Raw genomic sequence first — 27,048 nt, forward strand, 5'->3', positions numbered from 1 at the left:
GGGCGCAATCAAGAAGAAACACGGAAATCCAGCTGGCAACCCACTCGTTCGTGTAAAATGGCGGGTGAAGATGCAGAAATCATTTGTTTGGATTCAAGTGAAGACGAAAAAGAAACGGCGGAAACCCCTCAAAATCTTCCTGGAAAAGTTTTATTTGAAAAGGTATTTATTTTGTGTAGTTTGAATTTGAATTTGAATATGAAGATATATGTTCCGTATATGTATGAGATGTGTTTTATAGCCCTGAAGAACAATGGTCCAACTGCCGAATTCGGCAGAATTCACATCTTCGCGAACAAACACAACGAATCTGCATGCAGCAGGATTGAAAGGTTTCTATTAGAGGAATATTGTATTGCAAAAAAGAATGGAAAACTTTCTCAACATTTAAGAAAAAAGGAGATTCGAACTCGAAGTTACTAGAAATTAGTGTTACTATAAATTAGTCCAATAATAATTTATTACCGAAAATATTAATTTCTCGATCTGCGCTGCGATTGCGTCTGATGTCACTGTCAATAATACGATCCTTGATTGGTTTACACAGGTTTAAGTAGCACATAAGGAAGACCAATCTATCTGGTGCTGATCAGAGAAAAGGAATAGCAGCAAATGGCAAAAAATTACGTACTTTTACTACATGTAGTTAGGCAAAAAGCAGCTTTTCTAGGGCTAGGCATTGTAATGTTGACACGGTGCATTCGCGAAAGAAAGTTTCCTACTATAAACTTAAGGGCAGTCTTTTCTTTTAGACCACCCGCGTTCAAATTCTATAAGGTTAAAATTACAAATTTTATATCAAATTAAACTTTCGCATCAAGGTTAAACATGTTTTTAACTATACACTGACTATACAGATATACCTTTTATTTCATCGAACAAGCTTTATTTTGTTCCAAAATCCACGTTTTTATCGCAATATTTGACGTAAAAGAGCTGAATACAAAACCGGTGATGCAAACTCCAAAACTTTAGTTAAGCGTAGCACAGGCGCTTGATGTACACCCGTTTTGACGGGCCTTTTTAAATCCCTCATTTCACAAATTCTTTGCCACTTTCCACTCATCTGATCATCTTTTTATGTGACGGAAGAAGGGTCGGACGGTTGAGGGCAACACAACAATTTTGTTTTTTTGGCCTTATCGAAGCCCTGCCCTCCTTCCAATACATTAAACCTTGACTTCAAAGTGTTTGGCAACTGTTTAACCTTGATGCAAAAGTATATACCTGATCTCATGTACCAATACCTTGTGTATTGGTACATGATTCGGCGGGTATACTTCAGCAATAGCGAATAAGTGGTCGTTTTTACTCTTTTCAAAAGCGTCACATGTACACCAAATACAGCCCCGAAATGGTCTACTTTTAGCGTGCCTTAACTCCGAAACAGTTTAGTCAAAGTTAAAAATGCGATCCCCAACCCTTTGCTTACCTTGGACGAATTTGCAGTATTTTCCGCTAGCTCCGTGTTGAAAAATGTCCGGTACTTGCCCGGTACAAACATAGAAATTGCCACATTTGCTTCAGTCCTGGTATGAATATTTCTTCCGTAATTCCGTGGGCATCACGATGATAGTCTCCTACACAACCAGATTGTGTCGGCCTGGCGCTTCGTCGATCCTAAAAGTGAGGACAGCGTGAGCTCTTACCTGCGTAAAAGTCTGTTCGACAAAGGCAATAAGGATGATTGACAGCGCGTTCATTGGCGGAGCCATTATATTACGTCATGACAGCAGACAGGTTGCGCTGTTCTCTGACCTTGACTGTTCGTCACGTAGACATACCGTGACCTGGGTACACGTACAAAGCTGGGGGGATGCGACTGCGGCCGCCATTTTGACACGCGGTATCTACTCTTCAGAAAAATTACTTTTGGTGACGTTTTATATCAAACAATTTTCGATAACGGATTTCTACTAGGATTTCAATTTTTATTAATGAAGGTGCATGTAGTTTTGAGGAATAACACGGGATGTTTGAGTTTTATTTCAACTGGTGGTGTAGGAAGGTGAGTGAATTCGTGAATGAGGCGGGTTTGAGGTTTCGTTGTTTCAACGATCCGATAGTAGGATCTTAAACGTAGGCTAAAATGTCTAATGACGCCATGTTTACATGAAAACATTAGCTGTTTGAGGTCAGTGTCGTTGAATTAGTTACCTAAATTCCTTTCAGGATATTCTGATTTCACTTATTTATGATGTGTACGAAAATTCACCATATAAACTCAAAAGTCTGAATGCAAGCTGTTATTGCTGACAATAGAAACATTGTTGCAAAGTCATTAAAAACAGGTATGTATTCCAGACGTACTTTGGCCGAAACGAGATACAGGCCAGTTAGGCAGTCTAGCAAAAGTAAACCTTGATGCAAAAATAATAATTTAGTCCCTATAATAGCGAGGGTGATCTAAAGGAAAAGATCGCCAACTTAAGACCTAACTTTTGAGATGGTTTGCATGTTTAAAAGTGCAAAATTAACAATAAAGGCGCCTGGTTATACCGCGGCGTTCAAGCAAGTCATCATCCGACACTTGTAAACAAACCCTGCTCAAGTTTGATTGACAGATGACATGACGTCAGACGCGATAATCTCTTGTCTTTAATTTAGTGCTGGTATAGACAAGGCTTTGTCGACAATATTGTCGACAAAAGCACTTTTGCCGAAAAAGTAAACAAAAACTTTGGCTAAGAAAGCTCGAAAATTTTAACATCCTAACAAAAATTTATTTTCGGGATCTCTTATTCTTTACATCTTTGTCGATTTCCCTGACGTTCTCGCAGTGTTTCTTTAGCGTTTTCATCCTGACTTTTTCGATCTATCGCACACGCTGGTAGCATCCAATTCTTTCACTCAGCAGTCGCCATTTTCGCTGTCACGCAACATTGGCAAATAGGGAAAGTCCCTGATGATCAACCAATGCCGTCATTATATTTAAACAAGCACACCGATTGGGCATTTATGTGAAATGGGTAAAATATGAGCCAATCACAGGCGCTGTTTACAGAGGTGGAAAAAGTGGTGGTGGCTGCGAAGGGGGGATGTGCCCCCCTCATAAGTTGAAGAATTTTCAAAAATGGACCTTAATTTGACGCCATTTGGTGCCATATTTTCACATATTTGAGAGATAAAAACTGACGTTTAAGCTTATAAAAAATTGTGATTTTTAAGAACTTTAAAAAAATATTTTGTTGCACCCAATTGACCAACAACACCCGCATACTACTCCACATTCCATTGTCCATTGTATAATAAAACCACAAAATATTATCCACTCAGCGACAACACTCCCGACTGTACAGTGCGTCCCTGGGAAAAGTTTGTAAACACACTCGACACGTGATGACAAGTCCCCGCGCCCTTCAATGTCGGGTTTCCCAAGGTGAATTTGGCGCCCTTCAATGTCAGGTTTCCCAAGGTGAATTTGAGGGCATGTTATTTTTAGAAAAAGGGATTCCCTGTATCACTATTGTTGAGGTGCGTGCAAACTTGCCAGGTTTCATTTATATGAAAATTAAGAAAATGATCGAAATCATTTTCTGGGAGGGGTGTAATTAGATAAATCCAATAAAATACTTGAAGAACAAAGATGAAATTAATTTAATTGAGTTCTATCAATTTGATTTACTTGAAATTATTTCCGTAGCAAAAATACAACACTTTCTCGCTATTCCTCCTCACACAGATAATTTCATCTCTTAATCTCCGAACACGTGAATTCTTTAGACAACTTTGCACAGCCAATCAGGATGGGAATTCCGCGATATTCCCCAATACGTCATATGCATAAATTATTATAATATCGATGGAGCTGATTTAGCTGCAGGGTCATCGAATCAATTCGCGCAGTGATTCGCCTAATTTGGTACACACGCGAATCAAAGTTGATTCGCGTAGAAGAAAGAAGAATAAAACAATCATGAGAAATGGCAGAAACATAAAAGAAAGAAAGGAAAAAGAAAAAAAATCATAAAAGAAAGAAAAGAAAAACGAAAGAAAGAAACCAAGAGAAAGGAAATCAATAAATTACATCTGTGGATAATAAACCATCATGGAAAAACACCTAGATATTACATAACACGAGTAGTGTGTATCCCCCTCGATCGTGCATTTATAATTAGCTGTTTGCAAATTTAGGGAACCTCCCTCCGGTCTCAACACTTCCGTACTAACGAAGTATGAGCCAACAGCGGGAGTAACAATACACATGTAAGGGACTGTCAACAACCAAAGCGGTGTCATAACCGGAAGACGCACAAAACATCATTGCATTCAGTGATCAGAATGAACGATAATGAAAATCTTTCCCGAGGTAAATGAAATATTAGAAATACATGTTTTTAATTTTTTTTTTTGTTCCACTTGCTCACAAATTTCCTGTGAGCAATAGTAGTAATACACATTTCCCGCGAATGAGATTACCAAATTACTCACTTTTCCCCGACGTGGCTGTTTATTTGCGATATGACCTTTCACACGATGTTTTTTTCATCTCTGTATTTGATTCTGTACCAAATTTTTTTATTCCAGGTACGGCTATAATTAAAGACGAAGATAAAAAGATTTTATCGCGTCTGATGTCACTGCCAATTACGATCCTTGAATGAAAGTATTTTCCAACTCACAAAACAGTCACATGCTCGGAATAATGCACACGCTCTCCATATTTGGGGTAATGGGGCGGAGTTCAGAGCAAGTTGCGCGATGAGGCGGATTAATATTGGGAATTTGTGATTCGGCACTTCTTTCTGATGTTTACATTTAGCAACTGAAAAAAGACGAACGAAGGGACGGGAAATCATCAGATTTGCGGATCATGTTTGGTATCTTTTTTATAGTTCAGCTCAAAATCTAGCATATTTATCTCATAAAATGTAATAACTTTCACAACACTTGCCTGGTTTTCTAAAAATGGGTCAATCATTCATTGCCAGTTCGTATTGCTTTCATGGTATTCCCGCAGCGTGTGGTGCCGTCGTGTAGGTTGCCGAATTTTGCACCCGGAACGTCGCAAAATTTGCCAGGTTTGTGGGACGATTTGGGGGTTATTAATTAGGTCTGATTGTCGACAGTTGTCGACGTCTGCTTTTTAATTTTTGTCGATTGTCGACAATGAAAATGCTTGCCGATACCAGCACTACTTTAATTATAGGTATGAGACGGAGAGGCAAACCTAAGTTCATACATACATGCTATGTAACGACACGCGTGATTGGTCGACAGCCGGGCATAAACAGTGTGTCCCAGATGTGCGTTCGCCGGGTAGGAAAAATGAAGGAAAATCATGATTTTTAATAATGTTACTTGTAATTTTTTATTCTTATTTGATGAAATAAGAATCACAAAAATATTCTGGTTTGTATGAACGGGGTTCATTCATATATTTTCATGACTATATTTTCATAACCGTTTTATATAGTCATGAAAATATATGAATGAACCCCTAATTAACAGTCCTGCTGTTTCCACAGACAGGTTTTTGCCGTTGGCGTGTTCATACCGTTTAAGCCAGCCCTCGAATTAACCCACGGCACCCATGGCATTTTGCCATGGGTGTCCAACCCCACTGCCATAATGCCAAAATATGTCCTTTACCCAAGGCAGTCACTTGTCGTGCCCTCTAATGAAGTTGCCGTCGGTGCTCCAGCCCTGCCCCTTAATTATAAAATAATCTATCTATGTTTGTGTGTGTTTTCTTCACTTTTGCCTTGGTGCCCTTCTCAAATTTTCAACAGTTGCCATGATGCCCTCTTGAAATATTACAAACTGCTGTACTACCTTGCCTTTTCAGCGAAATCTAAGGCAATTATCAACTTGCCCTAAAAAAAGTTGCTGTGCCCCTTCAGATCCTTAATTCGAGGGCTGGTTTAAGCTGAATGACGTCATGTGATGTCCCTCTACCCTAACATGCCAAATATTGGCATAATTAATATACACGATGGAGATGTGAAATTTTATTTCATGGGAAGTATTGAGTATTAGCTTTAAAAAAGTAAACTAAAGTTGTTTTCTTTAAACTTCTGTGGTCCGGTACGCGCTGGTGAATTGCGATCGCGTATAAGTGACAAGGTCGCCTACTACAGCGCGCCCAAGACCAATGGGTCAGCCGGCTTGTTGTCAAGTGCATTGATCAGCCAATCAGCGTGATTGTTTATTGCTTTTGTGTTTAGGCTAATGAAAGTTGATCCCCAGTTTCCCGTTACATAGTTTTTCATGACTGGGTAGGTGACTGTTTCATTATTCATTATTCATTATTTTCAAACTTTCATTATCGGTGCAAAGTTAATTACGGAATGCTATGTTTTAAGGCCCAAATAAAATAATAAAATATAGACTATAGTAATGACCATGCTTCACTCAAATATTTTACCAACTTAGTCTTCAAAACAAATTTTAATTAAGCACATCTTCTTTGGAATCTTCAAATTAACATATTTATCAAAAACACCAGTAGGGGAAAGTAAATTGTCACAGTCAAAATGAACAAATAAACAAAATTGAAAGCAGAAATAAACTAAATTTGACAATTGAACGTTCACATGGAGGTTGCTGGTAAAAATCATCACAGGGTGCATGTGTTAATAATAAAACAACCATGCAAGAAATTGACAAATAAATCATTTTATTTATAAGTTTATTTTATTAAATACATATATTTGTAAGAAAAGCAGAATAAATTTGACTTCAAATTTTATTTATTTTATTTATTTTGATGTTGTGCACGGTAGAAATGCTTTTGTTCATACGCCGGTTCCTGCGAACTTGGCTGCCTCTCTTTGTGTTCGGTCTATCCATTTAGTGGTAGGAGAAACTTAGATGCAGGGAATTGCTAGTCTCCAGTAAATGCGCCCTACGATATCGCCATTTTACCACGTAGTTTAACCCAGCGTTTGCAAAGACTATTCGGACCGGTCAGGGTCGGCGTAAAAGTGCTTAAAATACGTGTCGGACGTGAAAGATGACATTAAAACTATCCTTTTTTCTTAAAAACTTGAAAATGTGAAATAATGAAATAATGGAAAATAATGAAATATTTGATCGGCATTTTTTTCTGACCGGAGTCGGGTAACGGGAAACTGGGAGTCAACTTTCATTAGCCTTACGCTCGTTAGGGTGCATACGTAGCCCTCATAGTTACCAATTAACTTCTACCTAGTCTTAAAATGTTCCATTGGTTAAAAAAATCCCCCCTATGAAATTTAAACGAAATTGAAAATCGTTTAGGGGTCCCACGGGGAGCCCAAAGTTCGGAATCTTCTTCCTTACCTATGTTCATAAGGCAGCTATTTGTAAATGCTTCATTAATGTATTGCAGATGCAATAGCTGCCTTCTCTGTTATTTGTATTGATGCTGTGAGTTCATTAGTTATCACTTGTTGAAATAGAATAAAAGGAAAATACATAAAGCAGCTTTTTGGGCTATTAATATGTACAAAATAATAGCTGCCACATGTATTTTAATATGTTTCATGGGAAAAGTGTGTGATTTTAGGCCTATAATTTGTATTTTTCACACATTTAAGTGCTGTTCATGAAGTTTTGATTTCCTGTTCATTTCTCTGAAAGTTAGCATGGTATTTGATGGAAGCAACAGAGTCTAGCATGTGACAGCAGCCTGTGTGACCATTCAGAAACACATAGGCGTGCACTCCTGTGGTCAGGTTGTGCAGGCATCACATTGGTGAAATTATACTGTTCAATGACTTAAAAGATTGAGGTCTCAAAGTTGCCTGATGTTTCTCTTTTATTGCGATTTCGCAAGTACTTTGAATTACTGCCATAAAAGAGTGATCGGCGTCTTTACTTAGTTGAACCTTTCCCCATACAGAAAGCACTCGGAAGATGATAGAAGCTTGGCATGCTTGGAGACTTTGGAGAGCTAGTGCTCAGGAAACCTTAACCCCCAAATTAGGCCTTCAAAAGATGATCATCAAGAGTTTGTGGAATATGTCTTCTATTTTTAGGTGGCAAGGACAAAGTGAACTTGAGGCAACCCAGAGCCCCGCCCCGAGCACTGCACAAAGCATGTTTGATGGCCAAGCTTCTATGATGCCATAAAGATCCGTCTGCTGGAATCTCCAACTTCCCCAAGGAATAATTACAATAAGACAACAATTGCCAAGAGTCAGGGACTTATTTGCTACGTATCCTTATCTATAGCAGCTTGTGGTGGTTTACATGCAAGTCTGCTGTCAATGCACCATGGAATGACTTGAAACTGTACCACTGTCTGTTAATGTATGAGGCCGTAGATCCTGTGGTTTCAAGAAGTGAAATCAGAGCTTTCCAAAGGCATCTCTGCACCTCAATGCAGAGATGGTACCACGTGCACTCTTCAGTAGTGTTGTACCGAAAGAGGAGAAACAAGCACTAGCTGACAGACTCTTGGCTGTTAGGCCTCAGGAAGTAATGCATACACCAAGTGATCATTATGGTACTGGGTTTGGGAAGCCCAAATTTCCCAAATGCATAGACCAGTGTACTACATTTTGTACCCTTGCTGATCTAGTCAACTAAGATTCATGGTTCACAAAAGGTTACAAGTTTTACAAAATAGACCATGAGTTTCTCACAGAGAATGTTAAAAGCTGGCCTAACGTTCACTGCATACCAAGCATCTGCTCATAATGTTGATACTTTGAATGTGATAAACAAGACTTATGTCAAACCTTCGGAAGCGGAAATCTGAAGAGAAATACATGTATGACATTAAAATATCAAACATGCAAAAGCAAGCAGTCAACCAGGTATTTAAAGCTTCCTTTTTAAGTTAGTGTTCAGCAGCATAGTTAGTACCATTTCTGACATTGTTCTGCTTTTGGGCGTAAAGTTCTGTGACTTCAGAATAAATTCATGTAGCCGTTTTGCCATATATCACTGTGTACATGGAGCTCCAGTGAAATATAGCATAAGGCAGCTATTGGTAACTATACATGTACTTTATATTGCCCAAAGCTGCTCTGCATTTAATTTTGTGAATTAGGACTCTGAAAAACTCTCAGAAACTATGGACAAGGTAGTTATGCAGAATGAATCATAAAGCAGCTATCATTTTCTACATAAATATATTGCATTCCAAATAGCGGCCTTTTGCATTTAGTGCTACAGTAGGTCAGTAGCAAAATACTTCTGAACGGCCCGTGGGACCCCTAGACAATGATCGATTTCAACCAAATTTCACATGAGGGGTTCTTTTAGGAAGTGGAACACTATAGGGGTAGGTAGAAATTCAATGCTTACATTTTTGAAAATTAGGGGGCTACGTATGCACCCTAACGCTCGTGTACGCGATACGCACAGGCACGACCACGGAAGTTTAAAGAAAACAACTTTAGCTTGATTGTGTTTTGAGATTAACCTTTCAACTGTTGATTCACATAAAATGACTCAGGACGCTGAGCAGCGTGATAAATCCATAGCCTGCTTTGGGGTTCGTTATCACTAACATGTCATCGTCCTTTTCGGAGTCGGAATTGATGTAGAATTTATCCTCCTAACAAACACAAGTTTGTAAAAAAATTTCTTCTTCTAAATCATTTGCAACATTATTGGCACAATAAGTCAGAATTGTCCATGACAATGAACTGTGCATCGCCATTTTCTTTAGTTTCATTCTGACATCAACACATGGCTGACATCCTGTTCAAATTGATTACGATATATTGAATACATCCAGTACCGTACCGTATGCGAGAAGGAATGTCAGTAAAATGATGGAATTGTCGATTCTAAGAATAAGTAGTTTTTCGTTCAAAATTTACCAAGAAAATATTAATGATTTTGAAGAAATCATCAAATCACTTGAAACTGGGCTAAAATACAACAAGAAATGTACATTGTGTAATTGTGACTGAGTTTCTGGAAAGGGCATGAAAATTTTCTGTGGTGAATTTACCAAATTGTCCATGAAGGAGCTTCCCAAATTCCCTTTCTTCGATCCCCACAGTGGTGCACATCTGGAAATTTATTCACTGAAACAGCAGCTTCTTACTTAAAAATTCTCTCGCTAGAAGACGATTCCACATAATGTCACGAGATTGAAATGACGGCTCCTAGTGCACTAAAAGGTCAGAGTAAAATATTTTCAACTAGCATGACAAAATGTATCTTTTGTAAAGATCAGTAACATATTTCTGTTTTTCTGTTTTTATTGCAGTTTGTATCAACATGTAGCTCTTTAATACCAGATCTGAAAAAGAGAGCAACAATGATTGGTCTGATGGAAAAACGTTTCAATCAGGCCAGAGAGGCCTTCCAGGAGTCGGAAGAATTTGCCAACATTCTAACAGCTCACATCACTGAGCTAGAGACCAAGAAGAAAGAAGCCTTCAAACACATACTGGATGTTGTTAATGTTTTAAAATCTGCAACATCTATAGAGGGGAAGAAGTCATCCAAATCAAAACATAAGAAAACAAGAACAGATGATAGGACTAGCAAATTACAGCCAAAGGAAATTGAGAGTAAGAGTGGGAGTGACACAGACAAGTCCAGGTCGGGACCTTTAAGAGAAGTGACCAGTGGTAGTGAACGAGAAAGTACAGCTCCTGAGTCAGACTCCTACACCCAACTCAAGGAGGAGCACAGAAATGCAACTTTGGAGCAATCGGCTTCTGAACTTGATACCACAGGGCAAGAAAAGAATGCATCTGAGGAAGAACAAGATAATGAAAAAGATACGCAAGATCACAATGATATTTCATTTGTAAGCGAGACAAAGAAAACGGTTGTCGTGGAGACCGATGTTGCCAAAGCTGTGTCTGAGGAAGAACAAGACAATGAAAAACATGAACAATTTCAATCTGTTAACAATGATTCAGATGCAAATGCCAACTTGGAACTTAATCATCAAGTACATGTAGAACCTTTACCAAAACCTAAAAAAAAGAAAAAGGTTAGCCATAGACAAATCAGAAAATATGAGAGACTACTCCACAAATTGTCCACTGAAATCAAGAGACTTAGTGAGAAAGAACTTACTTTAGATGAAATGGATGAGGAAGATTCCACGCATATTCTTGAGTACCAGCTCAGGAAACGAGCTACAAAAGTTTATGAAAAACTTTGTGAACTTAAAGAAGTGCAACCCAAAACAGGGCGTGTGAGCGAGAGACGTATCAAATTCCAAGGCACACGGTTCCCAGAAATCAATAAAAAGTTGGAGAAGCTTGCCAATCTTCCTGAATATTTCCCAGATTTTCAAGATGTATATATTCTTATTAGCAAAGTCAATGACAGGAAAGACTTGAGATTAGATAGGAAGAGAATGCATAATATCGCCAAGGACGCTTTTGAGATGATCGGCAAGAAACTTCAGCAACGAAGACAAGAGGACTTCCTCGCCAACTTCAGCTCCCATCCAACTCTAGATTTTGTTGAGGCTCAAGATCCAGCAGAACTTGATCTTGAACTTCAGATGAAACTTAAAACTAATTATAAGCTTGGTAGTCAAAATCTGAACCAAATTGCACAGTCTTACGAGAAAAAGCAAGAATCTAATGAACAAATGGGGTTGACATGGAAGTTTCATCTCAAAATTCTGCTTCAGATGCATCAGATGATGATATTCAAGCTCCAAAGAAGAAGAAGAGACGGATAGATTTAATCACAGTTGTAGATGGACGACGATGATGATGATGATCATGGGGGTGGTGGAAGTGGTAATGAAGATGAGAGCCAATCGGACGACACAGCCGATGAAACATTTCGTTCGGCGTGGGCTGATGATGAAGATGATGAGTCTGAAGGTGATGATAAGGAGGCAGATGATGATGATGCAGAAGACTTTGGAGCTTTTTCTCCATTACCAGTTGATGATGGTGATGTCAAGGAGAAAGATGGTGATGAGGATAAAGGCGACGATGATGGAGATGAGAAGGAGAAAGATGACGAGTCTGATGGTGCTGAAGACTTTGGAGCTTTGTCTCCATTGACAGATGATGATGAGGATGAGCCCATAGAGCTCTCAGATGAGGAAAATGAAGAGGTGAAATCGCTGCCACCTCAAGGTGATGACCATGAGCTTAAAAGTGATTCTGAAAACGACAGTAATGCTGCACACTCAAACCCACCAGATGCAACCTCAAACATTGTTTCTTCATCGGACACAAATATGTCGATAACAAACAGTGTAGATCCAACACCACAATCTGTGTCTTTAAATAATGGACACAGTAAGAACCATGATACAATCACGGCAGGGAAACCTGGAGTTCCAGTAAAAACATCACAAAAGGATGTTCGAACGGCAACCAATGTGGATCCCATGCAGGGGAGGTGATGCTTCAGCCTCAGCTGTCCAGGTAGTAGACTCCTCCTCATCCTCCTTGCCTATTATTGTAGATGTAATAAGCTTGAGGCATGAGACGGACAAAGCCACTGATGCTTCAGATCCAGGTAGGGTTTCCCCAGTACCCTGCCCTGGTTCTGTCCATGCAGTCCATGGACATTCATCAGGTATGCTTGCAAATGGGTAATAATTGAAGGTGGTGTACTTAGAACTGCTGCAAGTTTCCATGCTCCATCTCCAGGCAAAGTTAGTTCAATGACTACATTGTGAAACACAATAAGAAATTTTTACTGCAAGTCTGATGGTATGAGACTATGAGTTCACTGGTTATGATATCAATTGTTTCTGAGATAAGTAATGAGTCACAGAACTGTTGCCTGGAGTGACTGGACTGCAAATGGCAAGTTGTAGTAGGTGAGACTGCCTTCATCAAACCTTAATTAAAAAAAATGAAAACAAAATTCTCAATGACACAATATTTGTTGGAATTTGTTATTAAAAGAAAGAGTAATAATCCCAGGTAATAATCTGACAAGTTCACAATACAATGCAAATTTAACCTTAGCTATGCACACATCAATGCCAACAGCCATTATGCACATTGAAGTGGGCAAGATGTGTGCATCAGCAGGACATATTTAGGTTTAAGTTGCAACTTGGCTGTGAGAATCCATAGGCAGCGGAAGCAGAGGGGACACATCCCCCCTTTCAATTTTTGTAAGGGGGACATCCCCCCTTAAAATCATACAGGAAAAAATAAAGCGATAACTTGCCATGTACATTTGCCTTTTTATACAAAAACAATGTGTTTTGGGGCCAAATAGGGTGAAATTGTAAAACTTTGCGCTTTGCATGTACTAGCCCACAAAGTAGCAAAACATACCTCATGCGGGAGTGCGGGACTAAACATTTTCACAAGAAAAGTCCCAGTATGCTCATCCCTCGATCACCCCTAAATTTGAATGCTTCCGCTGCCACTGGATAATCTAAAATCAGGAGACTTTGTGTCAAGTAATTGTTTCAAATATTCCAGTCAAAATTACACAATACTAGTGCAAGTTTCAAAACATCAGTGTCATGGAGAAAATTGTGAATGAAATGCAGAAAATGCATTTTATGTAATAATCAGTGATAATGTCAACATTGATTTCTGTTTCAATTTATTTTGATATGATTTAATTTGGGTAGTCTTTTGGAAGCATACCTTTGATGTTCAGCTTGCTCATTAATTTTGTTACTAATTGACACTTTTCCAGCAATTCATTGGAAGTCACTTTTTAATGACTTATAGCATGCAGGACATAGTGACAATGTTTGACCCCATGCACACTACAGCCTTTCTTACAGTATCTCTGATTGGTTAATTACATGATATGAGTAACCAATCAAAATGGAGCAATTTTAACCTTAATCCTCTTCAGCCCTAATGACTATTCTTACCACATCTTTGATTGGCTCAAACCACAATTTAGGCCGCTTTGTAACCAATCAAAATAGTGTTTAGAGGCCAATATAATTTGACAAGTAGTACTCATGAGGTTAAACAGAAAATCCTTTACTGCTTGCATTGCATCATTCATGATTAACACTTGAATAAACTGGGCTATATAGATTCCAGTTGAAATTCATACACCCCCTATAGAAGACATGGTCTTAATCTACCACACACAGTGTGAATTTCAAATGGGGCTACTTGAATGGGTGACACCATTTTCACCCCCTTTGTGGGAGATTAAGGTCATGTCATGGATAAATCCCCAAATATTTTGCCAGGGGATGGTCCATACAATCATCCCCCCAATGTTGACGCCTGATAATGGGTTTCTGACCAAATTAACCTCATATTTACCCATTTTAGCCCCAAAAGTGCAAATTCCTGGCACTCTTAATTTCCAAACGGCACTCAAGGTAATTTTGAGCCCAAATACCCAGCACTCCAGTCTCAAATGTTTCAGAATCAATGAACAATCAGTATAAAAATTAACAATTCTTATCAAAATTCCTTTTTTTTACTATTTCATATAAATTTCACCCGGCACTAAAATTTGCCTACATGTAGCTTTAAACCTGTTGGTGACACTGTTCTCGGTGTTGTTCTGTAAGCATTGCAAATGCTTTTTAGTTAGTTGATGACAGTAAACAGCCGTAATTCATAACTGATTGTGTGTATTATTTAAACACAAGTTCACAGTTCACAAATATGATTTGACGATAATTTGTGTGCAACATAAGTGTGATTCAATTTGACATAATAATTATGTGAACTTCCTGTTGACTGAAATAATTGACTGTAATCACAATTTGAACACTTTCTCAGATGGATGAGAGAGTGTTAACACTTTATTAAAAGCTTTCATAATCTCTTTCAACAATGCGCTTTTTTTTCCTGAAAAATTCACCTCACTTTTTTATCAAATTTAACACAAAAGTCTGGATTGCTCAACCATCTGCTTGATTTTAATATGCTTGTACATGCCAGAATGGCCATGATATAACTGATGACAGCTGACAGGCTGTATTATTTCACATGTTTATCATATTGCCCGATGTCTCTTTAAACAACCCAGGAGCATCATTGTATTGTATTGTATCTATTTTTAACACATATTTTCTATTCTTACATTTGATGATTTGAGCCCACCTGTTTTTTTGTGCACAGTATATTTTATCAGAAAATCTTACTGATTGTGGTTATTACCATTTGCCACAATATTATAGAATTAGAAGTGTAACTTTGAAATGCTCCCAAAATATGTTTCAAATTTTCTCCAGGGTGCACTCAAAATAGTCATTCACAATAATGCTGAAGGAACAGGTTTTGTTTCAAGAAAATTTCAGTATACTTTTATGCATTAAACATTTTGATTAATTACAAAATTATAATTATTATAATTAAACCAGGTTTTGCCAGGTCATTTTGAGATGCAGAAAGTAACTTTTTAGCTTCTTCATGTCAGGCGAGTTTTTCAACAGAATCATTCGTAACGTTTGAAACAGTCTATCGGACGGGGACAAGCAAACAAATCTTTTGTAGACAAAATTTCATATTCTGTCAGTTAACGGACTAACGGTATCATATTGTATGCACATTGCACAATGTTTGCAGCATATTGCATAAACTTTGCATGGATAATGATATTAATATTTATTATCATACTGCAGCATATTTGTTGTGCATTTCATGCAAATGTAAAATCTAATATTTTGCAACTTAAGGCCAAAATCTCAAGCCAAAACTTATTTTATCAAGCATTGCTTGCATCTATAATTGAATTACTTTGCTATACATTTTGTGTTTTCTTTTCTTTGAAACTTGAAATGATCTATTTTTAGGCGAGTGGGAGGGGAGCATGACTTAGCAGTATTTGAACTCAAATATTGAGACAAAAAAAGAGGAATGGTATGGATTCTATAAAGGATACCCACCCTATGTGCACAATTTTTTGGCTCTAGCGAAGCGTACGAGCCAAAGGCATCAGAACGGATAGGGTTACACATACAGTGTTGGTTTTTATGCTAAGGAATTTTTCTGCCTCCGCCAGGAGGTAGTATGATTTGAAATTGACACCTAAAATGCCGCACATTACATTGCGGCATGTAGGCCGATTGTACAAATTTATATTCTGACAAGTACTCTAATTTCCGCCCAATATCGAGAGCCCAATTTGTATCCCCCTCCTCTCGACGCCATACATAAATTCGCCTATCGCCATTTCGAATGTTCAAAAAGGTAATCACGCTTCCTCAGCATGTGCAATAAATTAGCATTAAAATTAATCTTATTCTATAGGGATTCTAGAAACACCTAGCAAGTGGCGCCAATGGTGCGGGTCTATCAAGTTTATGAATTATGCATTAGAATTTTTTCAAACTCATATGTTGTATAATTGAAGACCGAATTAAAAAGACTAGCTTGCGTATGCCGTCCTGTCAACCAGGCCAAAAATGCCATACGCGCAGGTCAGCAACCAATCACGGCGCCGCCTTTGTCATGACGTCAGACATAAACTAGTCTTTTTTAATTCGGTCTTTAATTATAGGTTGTAGCCTCAGCTCTCATCAGCGCAGCAGCTTTATCGTTGAAGACAAGTTGGAAAACCGTTATGCTGTGACTATGGGAATACACATCAAACAAGGTTTAATTTCATGATTACATGAAATCTGATTATCAATGGAAAAACTTTGGCTGGAGAAGTTGAAGCTGACGTTCATGGCGACACTTTGGATGTGATAATTTGACATCATGGATTGTTTTGTGCAAAATTTGAGGTATTTTTGTGCCATTTAATACGCGGTGAGTCAGCAGGCCAACTAGCATGCAGGCTAGGCTCGACTAGGCCGCAATCATCGTGCATGCGTGTCTACATCATAATAATAGGTTGAAATGATGGGATTGAAAAGACCGGCTAGCTATTTGATTTCTCTGCATACGAGATGTATGTGCTGTGCCGCGTTCAACGTACACACGGCATGTCATGATCATAATGATGTTGATGGTATGATACGCCTAGCCGCGCCTATGGCCGGCTTCATTGCTGTTCAAATACATGTACTAAAGTATTGCAATTGTATTGCGGTGATATAATTCGGAATAATTCGTTTTAAGTATTTGCTTCCCCAATTCCCATGCGTGGTTGGTCATGTTGGTGGTATGTAGGCCTATGTCAGTTTTTTACATTCTACTGAGCATGCATACCCATGACCGTTTCAAGACTATGACTGAGAAATTTGCTTTTCGTTTGTTAAGATAAAAATAAAAATAAAATTCAAGAATCATCTTTCCCCACACAATACTTCTTACAAACAAGGTGTTGATATTGGCCCTTTCGATGCAAAACAAAGCACAAATGAAGGAAAGAAAACAAAACGCCTACTAAAGTATTGCAAGTGTATTGTCGGTGATATAATCGAAAAAAAAAATAAAGTATTTGCTTCCCCAATTCCCATGCGTGGTTGGTCATGTTGGTGGTATGTATGTCAGTTTTTTACATTCTACTGAGTACTGTTGCAAAATTTTTGCATGCATACCCATGACCGTTTCAAGACTATGACTGAGAAATTTGCTTTTCGTTTGTTAAGAAAAAAAAAAAATAAAATTCAAGAATCATCTTTCCCCACACAATACTTCTTACAAACAAGGTGTTGATATTGGCCCTTTCGATGCAAAACAAAGCACAAATGAAGGAAAGAAAACAAAACAATAACGTTTTTGATTTTTTATTCAATTACACATACAAAAAAGTAATGGCCTATGAAAAGACCCCCCTAAATATAATAATATTAATATTATTTTAGTCCTGAATACAAAATATAATAAACAAGCATAAAAGAATCTAATACGAAAATGTGTTACTCTGAAACGTTACAATCGTAATTTTCAGTCAAAAAATCCACAAGAAATGACTTTTGATACAACTTAGGCCTATATTTAAAAAACAGAAACGGCTGCCTGCATCTGGTACTCTTCATATCTGAAAGTTTGAAGGTCTTATTTCATACATCAGAATTATCTGCAAGATTGCAAGATGGCTTTAGGTGACCGTGGCCCTATTGGCTAATGCACAAATTTAGATTTTCTTTCTATTTAAATAATACTATAGTATGTTCAAGCTTATGCCCTGTAGATTACATTCGGTTCTTGAGATATGGCCTGTCAAAATGGCGCGAAACCAAAACAAAAAATTGGCAACAACTTTCTTTTTATTTTCTATATTTTTGACAAGTCCAGTTGCCAGATGATTTTCTAATTACATGCATGAATTATGCAAAGTAAATATTTCAGATAATCAGATACAATTAAAAGAGCTATGGTACTGAGGCATGATACATGGGTAGAACACACACTATACTACAAAATTACGGTTAGTTTTGGCAAATTTCAATTTTGCATAATTAATTAGGGCCACTTATTAGAAAAGTTGATTAGGGCCCTAATTAATTATGCAAATGGAAATTTGCCAAAGGCATCCATGGGTTTTATATCTTATTTTGTAGCCGATCTGAACATTTTACTTTGTATAATTCTTGCACATATAATTAGAAAATAAGGCCTACCTGACAACATTCCATAACAAAAATAAAAGAAAGTTGTTGCCAACTTCTTGGTTATGTGCCATTTTGACAGGCCATATTTTGGTAACCGAATATCCGATTTATATAAAATTTTCAGTCTTGTAATCAGGAGAGAATGGGCTCAAATATTTCAATCAGACAAAAATCTATATCCAATAGCGTTACCTTAAAGCTAGCATTATAAGTGTCTCCTTAACTAATAACAAAAGGTGCCCACTGGTATCTTGGAGGCATTGTCTTTTTTAAAGACATTTCTTGTTTGTGCTTGGTTTTAGGTTTTCAAATTGGTTTCTAAGTTTTGCTAAATTATTTTTTAATCGATTGCACTCCCGATAGAATTGAAATTCAGTTGAGAAAATGTGATTTTTTGGCTAAAAAAGCCACCATAACGAGTTATTACTTGGTTCCCTGTGTGCTATAGAGATTATTTTGTCTGTATTTAAATTTAAGTTGCGTGACAATGGCGCAAACCAACGGAAGTTTAACATTAAAATTTCTTAAGATTTTAGTACTCTCAGGTTCAGATTCAAAAATTATTTTGACTTTCTTAACTTCGTTTAACTATTTCTTTACAATTTAAATAAAGAAATATTTAAGGAATGTCAAAAAAAATAGTCATGAAAATTGTCGAATCTTGAATAAATCGGAAAAAATGAATTTCCAAGTGGACTCTTTTCCTTGCGCAAGTGCAATTTTTTGCCTTTTCGGTAACGCGGTTATCTCCCAAAGTCCCAATGATGTAATGCGTAATTATCCAATCAGTACTGTCCTTAGAAAATAAGGCCCAAAATGAACCAATCACAGACATCGTAATGAACAGTCTTTGGCAGTGGAACAAGTAAACAAACAACCAAGATGTCTGCCTCCACATGAGCACACATGACAGATGTCGCCGGCGAAATTGCATCACAATAAGTCGTAAACATGGTTAAAACAAATGAAATTAAATATGTCAAAGGACAGATTGTTATCCTATTTGGTAAAAATATCCCAAAGAGAGATCGCAAGGTGTCTGGGATACTAGGAGTAGGAGCAGTACTACCTCTACGATCGATGCATCTTTCAGAAGTCGGAGACGGAAACCACTCGACACTCATCAGCGGTCATGGCATGCTCATGCACATGATGCACTCATGGAATAGTACATCATGGATACATGTACGTATAAAACCCGGGACGTAAACATGGTCATAGTAATAGTATTACTAGCCAATTCTAGTGAAGCAGAAGAAGCAGATGCAACTTTCAGAAGTCGGAGACGGAAACCACTCGACACTCATCAGCCATTCATGGCATGCTCATGCACATGATGCACTCATGGAATAATACATCATGGATACATGTACGTATAAAACCCGGGACGTAAACATGGTAAAGTCATAGTATTACTAGCCAATTCTAGTGAATTCAATCACCAAACCAAACATCCTTTTCAATATCAAAAAAAAAGAAGATTATTACGACATCCCAAATATTTTCTCAAACATAAAAATATTTAAATGCCCAAAGACAAGTAAAAAAAAAGAAGAAGATTATTACGACATCCCAAATATTTTCTCAAACATAAAAATATTTAAATGCCCAAAGACAAGTAATAATAATATAATATTGAATAAATTATGCCCACATTACGCAACGTCTATCTGTCTGTCAGTTTACTCCAGAACTCTAGTTTTGAATTTGTACATCGTTCTTACGCATTCCATGCTAGAGTGCTTTGCTATTGTTTTTCAGGCAGACAGCGGTGCAATTTTTTTTTTTTTTTTTCGGAGGATAATGCGGTTAATGTTGAAATTTAATTTGGATGAAATCATGAAGGTTATTTCGATGAGTCTACTGCATCTTTTGAGCAAGATTTGCCTTTTTTGCCGAAGAGTGAAGTGTAATTTTAGCAACTTTTTGATGCAATCGCCTGTTGTGATCGGCTGTGTTTACTTCTGAACTTCCATTGCTTTACATGGTGTCATTCTTCAGCGAATCCGACTAGATTTTGAATGCAATGGTCTCTAGTCTACAATGTAAAATGTGAAGCTATCGGTGAACAAATTCTTGGCTGGACTTCTCGAGCAACTGTAGACTGCTTATTTTTTCGGAGACCAGGGTCGCGTGTTCCTCAAACTTGGTGGGTGGGTGCATTCTTGACCCGAGACAGAACAAGTTTGTTTTGGCAAATGGGTCAAGGTCACTCGAGGTCATTTGGGGTCAAATGAGTAAAATTGTCATGGCAAGAATTAGAAACTTAGTGGGTACAGTCAACATTTAGAGCCAAATTTTTGGAAGGTCATTACGGGTCACCAGCTGAGGTCAAATTAGTAAAATTTTAGGGTCACCAGAGGTCACACGAGGTCAAATTAGTAAAAACTTTTGGACGGGCATGAAATTTGGTGGGTACAGTCAATATATAGAGCCACATTTTTGGAAGGTCATTTTGGTGTCAACAGAACCGGTTTGTATTGGTTAGTGCGTCAAGGTCACTGAGGTCATGTAGGGGTCATCTGAGGTCAAATTAATAAAAACTGTTGTATGGGCATGAAACTTGGTTGGTACAGTCAACATTTAGAGCCAATTTTTGAAAGATCATTTTGGGGTCACCAGCGGTCATCTGAGGTCAAATTTGTAAAAAGTGTTGGACGGGCATGGCAGGTACAGTCAACATTTGAGTCAAATTTTTGGAAGGTCACCAGGGGTCATCTGAGGTCAAATGATTAAAAAGTGTTGGACGGGTATGAAACTTGGTGGGTACAGTCAACATTTAAAGGCAAATTTTTGGAAAAGTCATTTCAGGGTCACCAGAGGTCATCTTAGGTCAAATTAGTAAAAACTGTCGTATGGGCATGAACATTGGTGGATACAGTCAACATTTATAGCTAAATTTTGGAAAGGTCATTTCAGGGTCACCAGGGGTCATCTTGAGGTCAAATAAGTAAAAACTGTCAATGGGCGTGAAGCTAGGTGGGTATCGTCAACATTTGGAAAGACATTTGGGGGGTCAATAGGGGTCATCTGAGGTCAATGTAGTAAAAACTCTTGGACGGGCATGAAACTTGGTGCTGGTGGGTATGTCAACATTAAGAGCCAACTTTTGAAAGGTCATTTCAGGGTCACCTGAGGTCATCCAGTGTCTATCTGAGGTCAAATTAGTAAAAACTGTCATATGGCCATGAAACTTGGTGGGTACAGTCAACATTTTAGAGCCATTTTTTTGAAAGGTCATTTTGGGGTCACCGGGGTCATCTGAGGTCAAATGAGTAAATACAGTCGGACAGGCATGAAATTTGGTGGGTACAATCAACATTTAGAGCCAACTTTTTGGAAGGTTATCTTGAGGTCACCAGAGGTCATCTGAGGTCAAATTAGTAAAAACTGTCATATGGGCTTGTAAATAGGTGGATACATCCAACATTTATAGCCAAAATTTTGGGAAGGTCATATCTGGGTCACCAGGGGTCATCTGAGGTCAAATTAGTCAGAACTGTCCTATGGGCATGAAACTTGGGTACAGTCAACATTTGCATTTCAGGGTCACCTGAGGTCATCCAGTGTCTATCTGAGGTCAAATTAGTAAAAACTGTCATATGGCCATGAAACTTGGTGGGTACAGTCAACATTTTAGAGCCATTTTTGAAAGGTCATTTTGGGGTCACCGGGGTCATCTGAGGTCAAATGAGTAAATACAGTCGGACAGGCATGAAATTTGGTGGGTACAATCAACATTTAGAGCCAACTTTTTGGAAGGTTATCTTGAGGTCACCAGAGGTCATCTGAGGTCAAATTAGTAAAAACTGTCATATGGGCTTGTAAATAGGTGGATACATCCAACATTTATAGCCAAAATTTTAGGAAGGTCATATCTGGGTCACCAGGGGTCATCTGAGGTCAAATTAGTCAGAACTGTCCTATGGGCATGAAACTTGGGTACAGTCAACATTTGGAGTCAAATTTTTGGAAGGTCATTTTGGGGTCACCAGGGGTCATCTGAGGTCAAATTAGTAAAAACTGTCGGATGGGCATGAAACTTGTTAGGTATAGTCACTTTTTTTTTTCAAATTTTGGGAATGTCATTTCAGAGTCACCAGGGTCATCTGAGGTCAAATTAGTATTAAAGGAAATCTGTACCATAAACTAATCAATGGCTATATAGTTGCAGTAATAATAAAAACGACAAACGGGAAAAGTCCCAAGCTTACATACCGGTACGTCCAAATTAAGGAGAAATTCTTAATTCCTTACGACGATCAACGGTCAGTTTGCGATCCATGGTGGCGGCCATATTGATACCCGATGTATTTTTTATTAGCTGTAACGGTACCTCAATTTTGAAATCAGCGAAATCCGTGCCACAAGCCTCGTCCCTCGTGAACTTTGGTGACACAAAACGAATACTAACAAAGTTCAGATTCAACATTCGTTCAAAAGAAAACGCGACAATTTTTACCCATAAAACTACAGAAGAACATAAAAAAATACATTTTAAGTCATATTTATGATCAACAATGTCCTTTGAGAACGAAAAGTAAAAACAAGTAAACAAGTAAAAAACCAAAATTCGCTGTGGGGTCGCGAATGCCATAGCAACATACGCTCGCCGTGGGTCTGTGTGAAAGGTTACGCTATCGCTGTGGCAGAAGCAGCTATCATGGCGGCTTCCATGAATCGCAGTAACGAAGGATTAAAAGTGCTTTTTCTTTGTTAGGAATATTCCGAAATTCATATAGACCGTCTGGTATGTTTAATTTAGGGGTATACAACTATATTAGCCATTGATTAGTTTATGGTACAGATTTCCTTTAACTGTCATGAAACTTGGTGGTACAGTCACCCAACTAGAGCCAAAGCCTTATTCAGACTAACACTATTCTTGACATAGGCCTACTACGCTGTATATTATATTTTGATCCGTTTGGCCCGTTTGGACTCGCTTCCACCCGTTTCGATCCATGTCGCTAATTCCCTAAATTGATTGATGTATCATTGTATGCTCTGCAAATGGGATAGCTACCAAACTACCTGTTGGCGAATGTGATCTGTCACATTATACTCAAATGATATTTCACCTGTTGCCCATTCGACTCCAAGAACAATTACTTTCACTGTCACCAAAAAGCGCAGAGCCACAGCGCCATTGGTGCTCTTGTCTTAGGAGGGGATAAACATCCACAACTTCCATGTTATTGGCCTTAACTCGAGCTATGGAACTATGAGATACATTAAAATTACGAAGTACATGTAGTACTTCAGTACAATTTAGTTTAAGTTGAAGGGCTAAAACTCATGCCATCCCACTTGCCTTAAAATGGGTATATTCTAACACATATAACACATAATTTTCAATCCATTTTGCTCATTACTACTAACAATTTAATGATGTAAACTGCATTGTTGACAAGCTTGCATCTTGCATGTCATTTAACATTTACAATTCCGTTGCAAAATTTTGTCAATTATACAGGTGTAAGTGAAGCATCCAAAGAACCTGTGTTATCAGCTGCAGATACACCATCAAAATCTTCAGGGAAACCGCTACAAAAACTGCCATTACAAGATGACACTACCCCAGAGGTGCAACCTCCCCGTAGCCCAGGCAGCACCCCTCCAGAAGTATCTAGCTCCCGTAGTCCATCCCGATCACGAAGACAGTACACAGGTGACGCTCCAGTAGAGACAATCCTGTCATCGGATCCCGATTCGGAGATTCTACTGACTAGCGAAGATGAAGGTACAGGTGCTTGTAGAACTAATAGATCCGTCGACCCTCACATTCCTGATTTATCAAGATCTTCCAACTCGAAACATCTTGGTGATACAGCATCAGATTCCAGGGAACAAAGGCAGCTATCATCGACCATGCATACCTCAACCCCACGAAGTGGACGTGGTGTTACACATGATACGGTTTGTTGGCACCATAGACATTTTGGGCCTCCTTCCAAGCCGAGAAATTGTGGACAAATTGAAACTATCAACTTGTCAGATTCTTCAGATTAAATGGAACAATGGGCTATTCCAGTTGAAATCCATACACCCCCTATATGGAAGACATGACCTTAATGTTCTACTCCCTTTGTAGGAGATAAAGGTCATGTCTTCCAAATGGGGTGTAGAATTCAACTGGAATAGTCTAATTACTGATTGTGTATGTTTAATGTCTTACTGCATTAAAAGCAAGAATGAATTGTATTCAACTACATTACAACTTACAAGAAGCTACCTTGGTGCTTAAAGCCATAATATATGAGCTTTGTAAATAAAATTGGTTAATTTCTGTTCAAAAAGATGTTGTTGTAAATTCCACATAGAGCTTCATGTTAAACTGCAAAGATAGGAAGTGGGGTTTCTTGCATTTTACCTCGTTATTTCAGCTTCAAATGGGCAGAAAAGCTAGCTTCCTGGCCATTTATTCTAACATTGTTTTATCCATTATACAAAATTTGACAGAAATTGTATATTATGGCTTTAAGGTAGGAGCATCGGATAATAGACCCATGCAGGAAAATAGCCACTATTTCAAATCAGAATTATGTATCCATTTCAAATATATGACCAATTGAAGATAAGTCTTTACTCCACTGATTTTTAATGTTTCATGAAAATTTAAACAATTCTTGTGTTTTTCTTTATTTTTGAAAATTCCTAATTTTTTCTACTAATAATTATTGCTAGCCTAGAGGGAATGTGATATGGTCTCCATAGTTTGTGGGGTGGTTAATAAGCCTAATATCTAAATTCTCTCGCCAGATTTTTTGGATAAAGTGTTTATTTTTGAGAAAATCATTTTTTCTATTTTTAAATTAGGGAAATCTAGAAACACCCATAACTTAAAATAGAAACACTTTATTAAAAAGCTGGCGAGAAAAGTTTCTAAATTTAATAACCTTTCATATGACACCTTGTTTGTTAAAATTGGCCCTATGGTTAGCTCAGACAATAATTATGAAATTGGGTCATTCAGTGTTTCTAGATCAAATCAAGAAAATTTGAGCAAGTACTAACATTACCTTCAAATATCCCCTATATTACTGACCAATATATTGGAAAAAAGTTACTAATATTATTTGGTAACATTTTTGTAACAAAAAGATCCAAAAAGCAGTTCTATAAATGGGATAGAAAGGAGAAAAAATAATATTTAAACATAGTATCCATTTCCAAACTTTTACCAATTTTAGTGAACGCGGCTTAGTGTCAAAACCACTTTATGTGCAAAGTCAATGGGGCTTTCTGATGATAAAAATGGCATAACTCAAAAACGCTTTGTTGGCAAAAATTAAAACTTGGCAGGCAAGTTTTTCTCACCCAACTACACATCCTGTATCATTTTAAACCAAATCTGTGCATGACACCGTAGCCGATGTTTCTACCTTAAGAAAGTGTATCGTTTACATTATAAAAGCCAAGTGAATTTAGAATTTTAATTATTATTATACTAATTATTATTATTTTGTTCAAATAATCACGTTTACATCATTACGTTTGAATGAGTGGAGTTTGTCAGTAAAAGTACCAGTGCAAGATGGGATGATGGAATTTGAAACCGGTCAAAATCAATGAAACCCATATCCCAGGTATTTTTTTCTACACAGGTGTTTTCATTTAGATTTTGGTGCAATTTTCATGGTACAGATGCACTGAAAAGGGGTGCTGGTCCAGAATTAAGTTAGGAAAGCCCACATCGACTGCTTTTAGCACAAAACGATTAACTGCTTTTTGAAATCAGTCCCGGGTACACTGGACTGTGAACACTACATTTCTGAAATATCAAATGCCCTTGGCTTTGCATATTACATACAATACTCATGTCAAAAACTAAAAATTGACTGATTTAAAAACAAAAGGAACCTTTACCTTTTGTGCTCCAAGGGTCTATATCCAAACAGTCGATATGCGCTCATTACTTAAAAGAGAGGAGAGTGATATCACTAAATAAGAATTAAGATATCTGCCATTACAGTATTATTTAGTTGTGACTAGTATAAATGCAAGGAGTCTATGGTTGGTTAGGCTGTGGAAAAATTATTTTCTAAGGGTTGCTTGCCGCTCACAAGGTGGGGTCGGTTGGTCGCAAACATGTTTTATTTTGGTCATTTATTTTGTGTCAGTAAAATAGTACAACCTATTTGAAATCCTACGATAGGTGAAATATTTTTTTTTTTTTTTTTTGGGGGGCTCCGGAGATCAATAAAAAAATTGGGTCGGGGATTATGAGCTATAGTCAGTTGGGAAACCCTGACCAAACAAATTGTTTTTCCACTACTTCTGCAGAATTGGGGAAAGATGGGAATCCAGGATTGGGGAAGCTTATCCTTGGGACATTTTGGCATAATTGGAGGGAAATGTTGCTTTTCAAAGTAAAGAAATCAGGTGGTGAAAAGGACACAGATGAAAATCTTGCTTGAAAAGGTCCAAACCTTGCTGCCACGGCAGTAGGACTTGGGGTACGATATTAATTTATAAAAGGTGTGCTATGTTGACGTAACCAATCGACATATGAAGTAACATAGCTGATCAGCATGTGGGAAATGAAATAGTGCTTTATTGTACTGCAGGTATTGAAATTTTGTAATAAAATTTAGGCTTGCATATTGTTATTGTCATTTAAGGAATACCATGTCAACTTGCGATCACATCGTGGTTTATAAGATGTTTTTTTTTGTATTCTTGTATCACACCTCAAGACTGTATGTGACATGATA

General features: G+C 37.7%; 1 protein-coding gene across 1 annotated transcript; it reads left to right on the forward strand.

The window, feature by feature from the left end:
* Positions 1-26,500, forward strand: LOC140138101 (uncharacterized). The gene is given in 6 exon segments (XM_072159992.1): positions 1-162; positions 10,154-11,498; positions 11,501-11,616; positions 11,618-12,299; positions 23,808-24,816; positions 25,723-26,500. Coding segments are annotated over 4 exon segments (2,226 nt in total). The 5' UTR covers positions 1-57; the 3' UTR covers positions 12,278-12,299; positions 23,808-24,816; positions 25,723-26,500.
* The last annotated feature ends 548 nt before the right edge of the window (positions 26,501-27,048 follow it).

This window comes from Amphiura filiformis, chromosome 17 (genome assembly GCF_039555335.1).
Source record: "Amphiura filiformis chromosome 17, Afil_fr2py, whole genome shotgun sequence".
NCBI classification, from domain to species: domain Eukaryota; kingdom Metazoa; phylum Echinodermata; class Ophiuroidea; order Amphilepidida; family Amphiuridae; genus Amphiura; species Amphiura filiformis.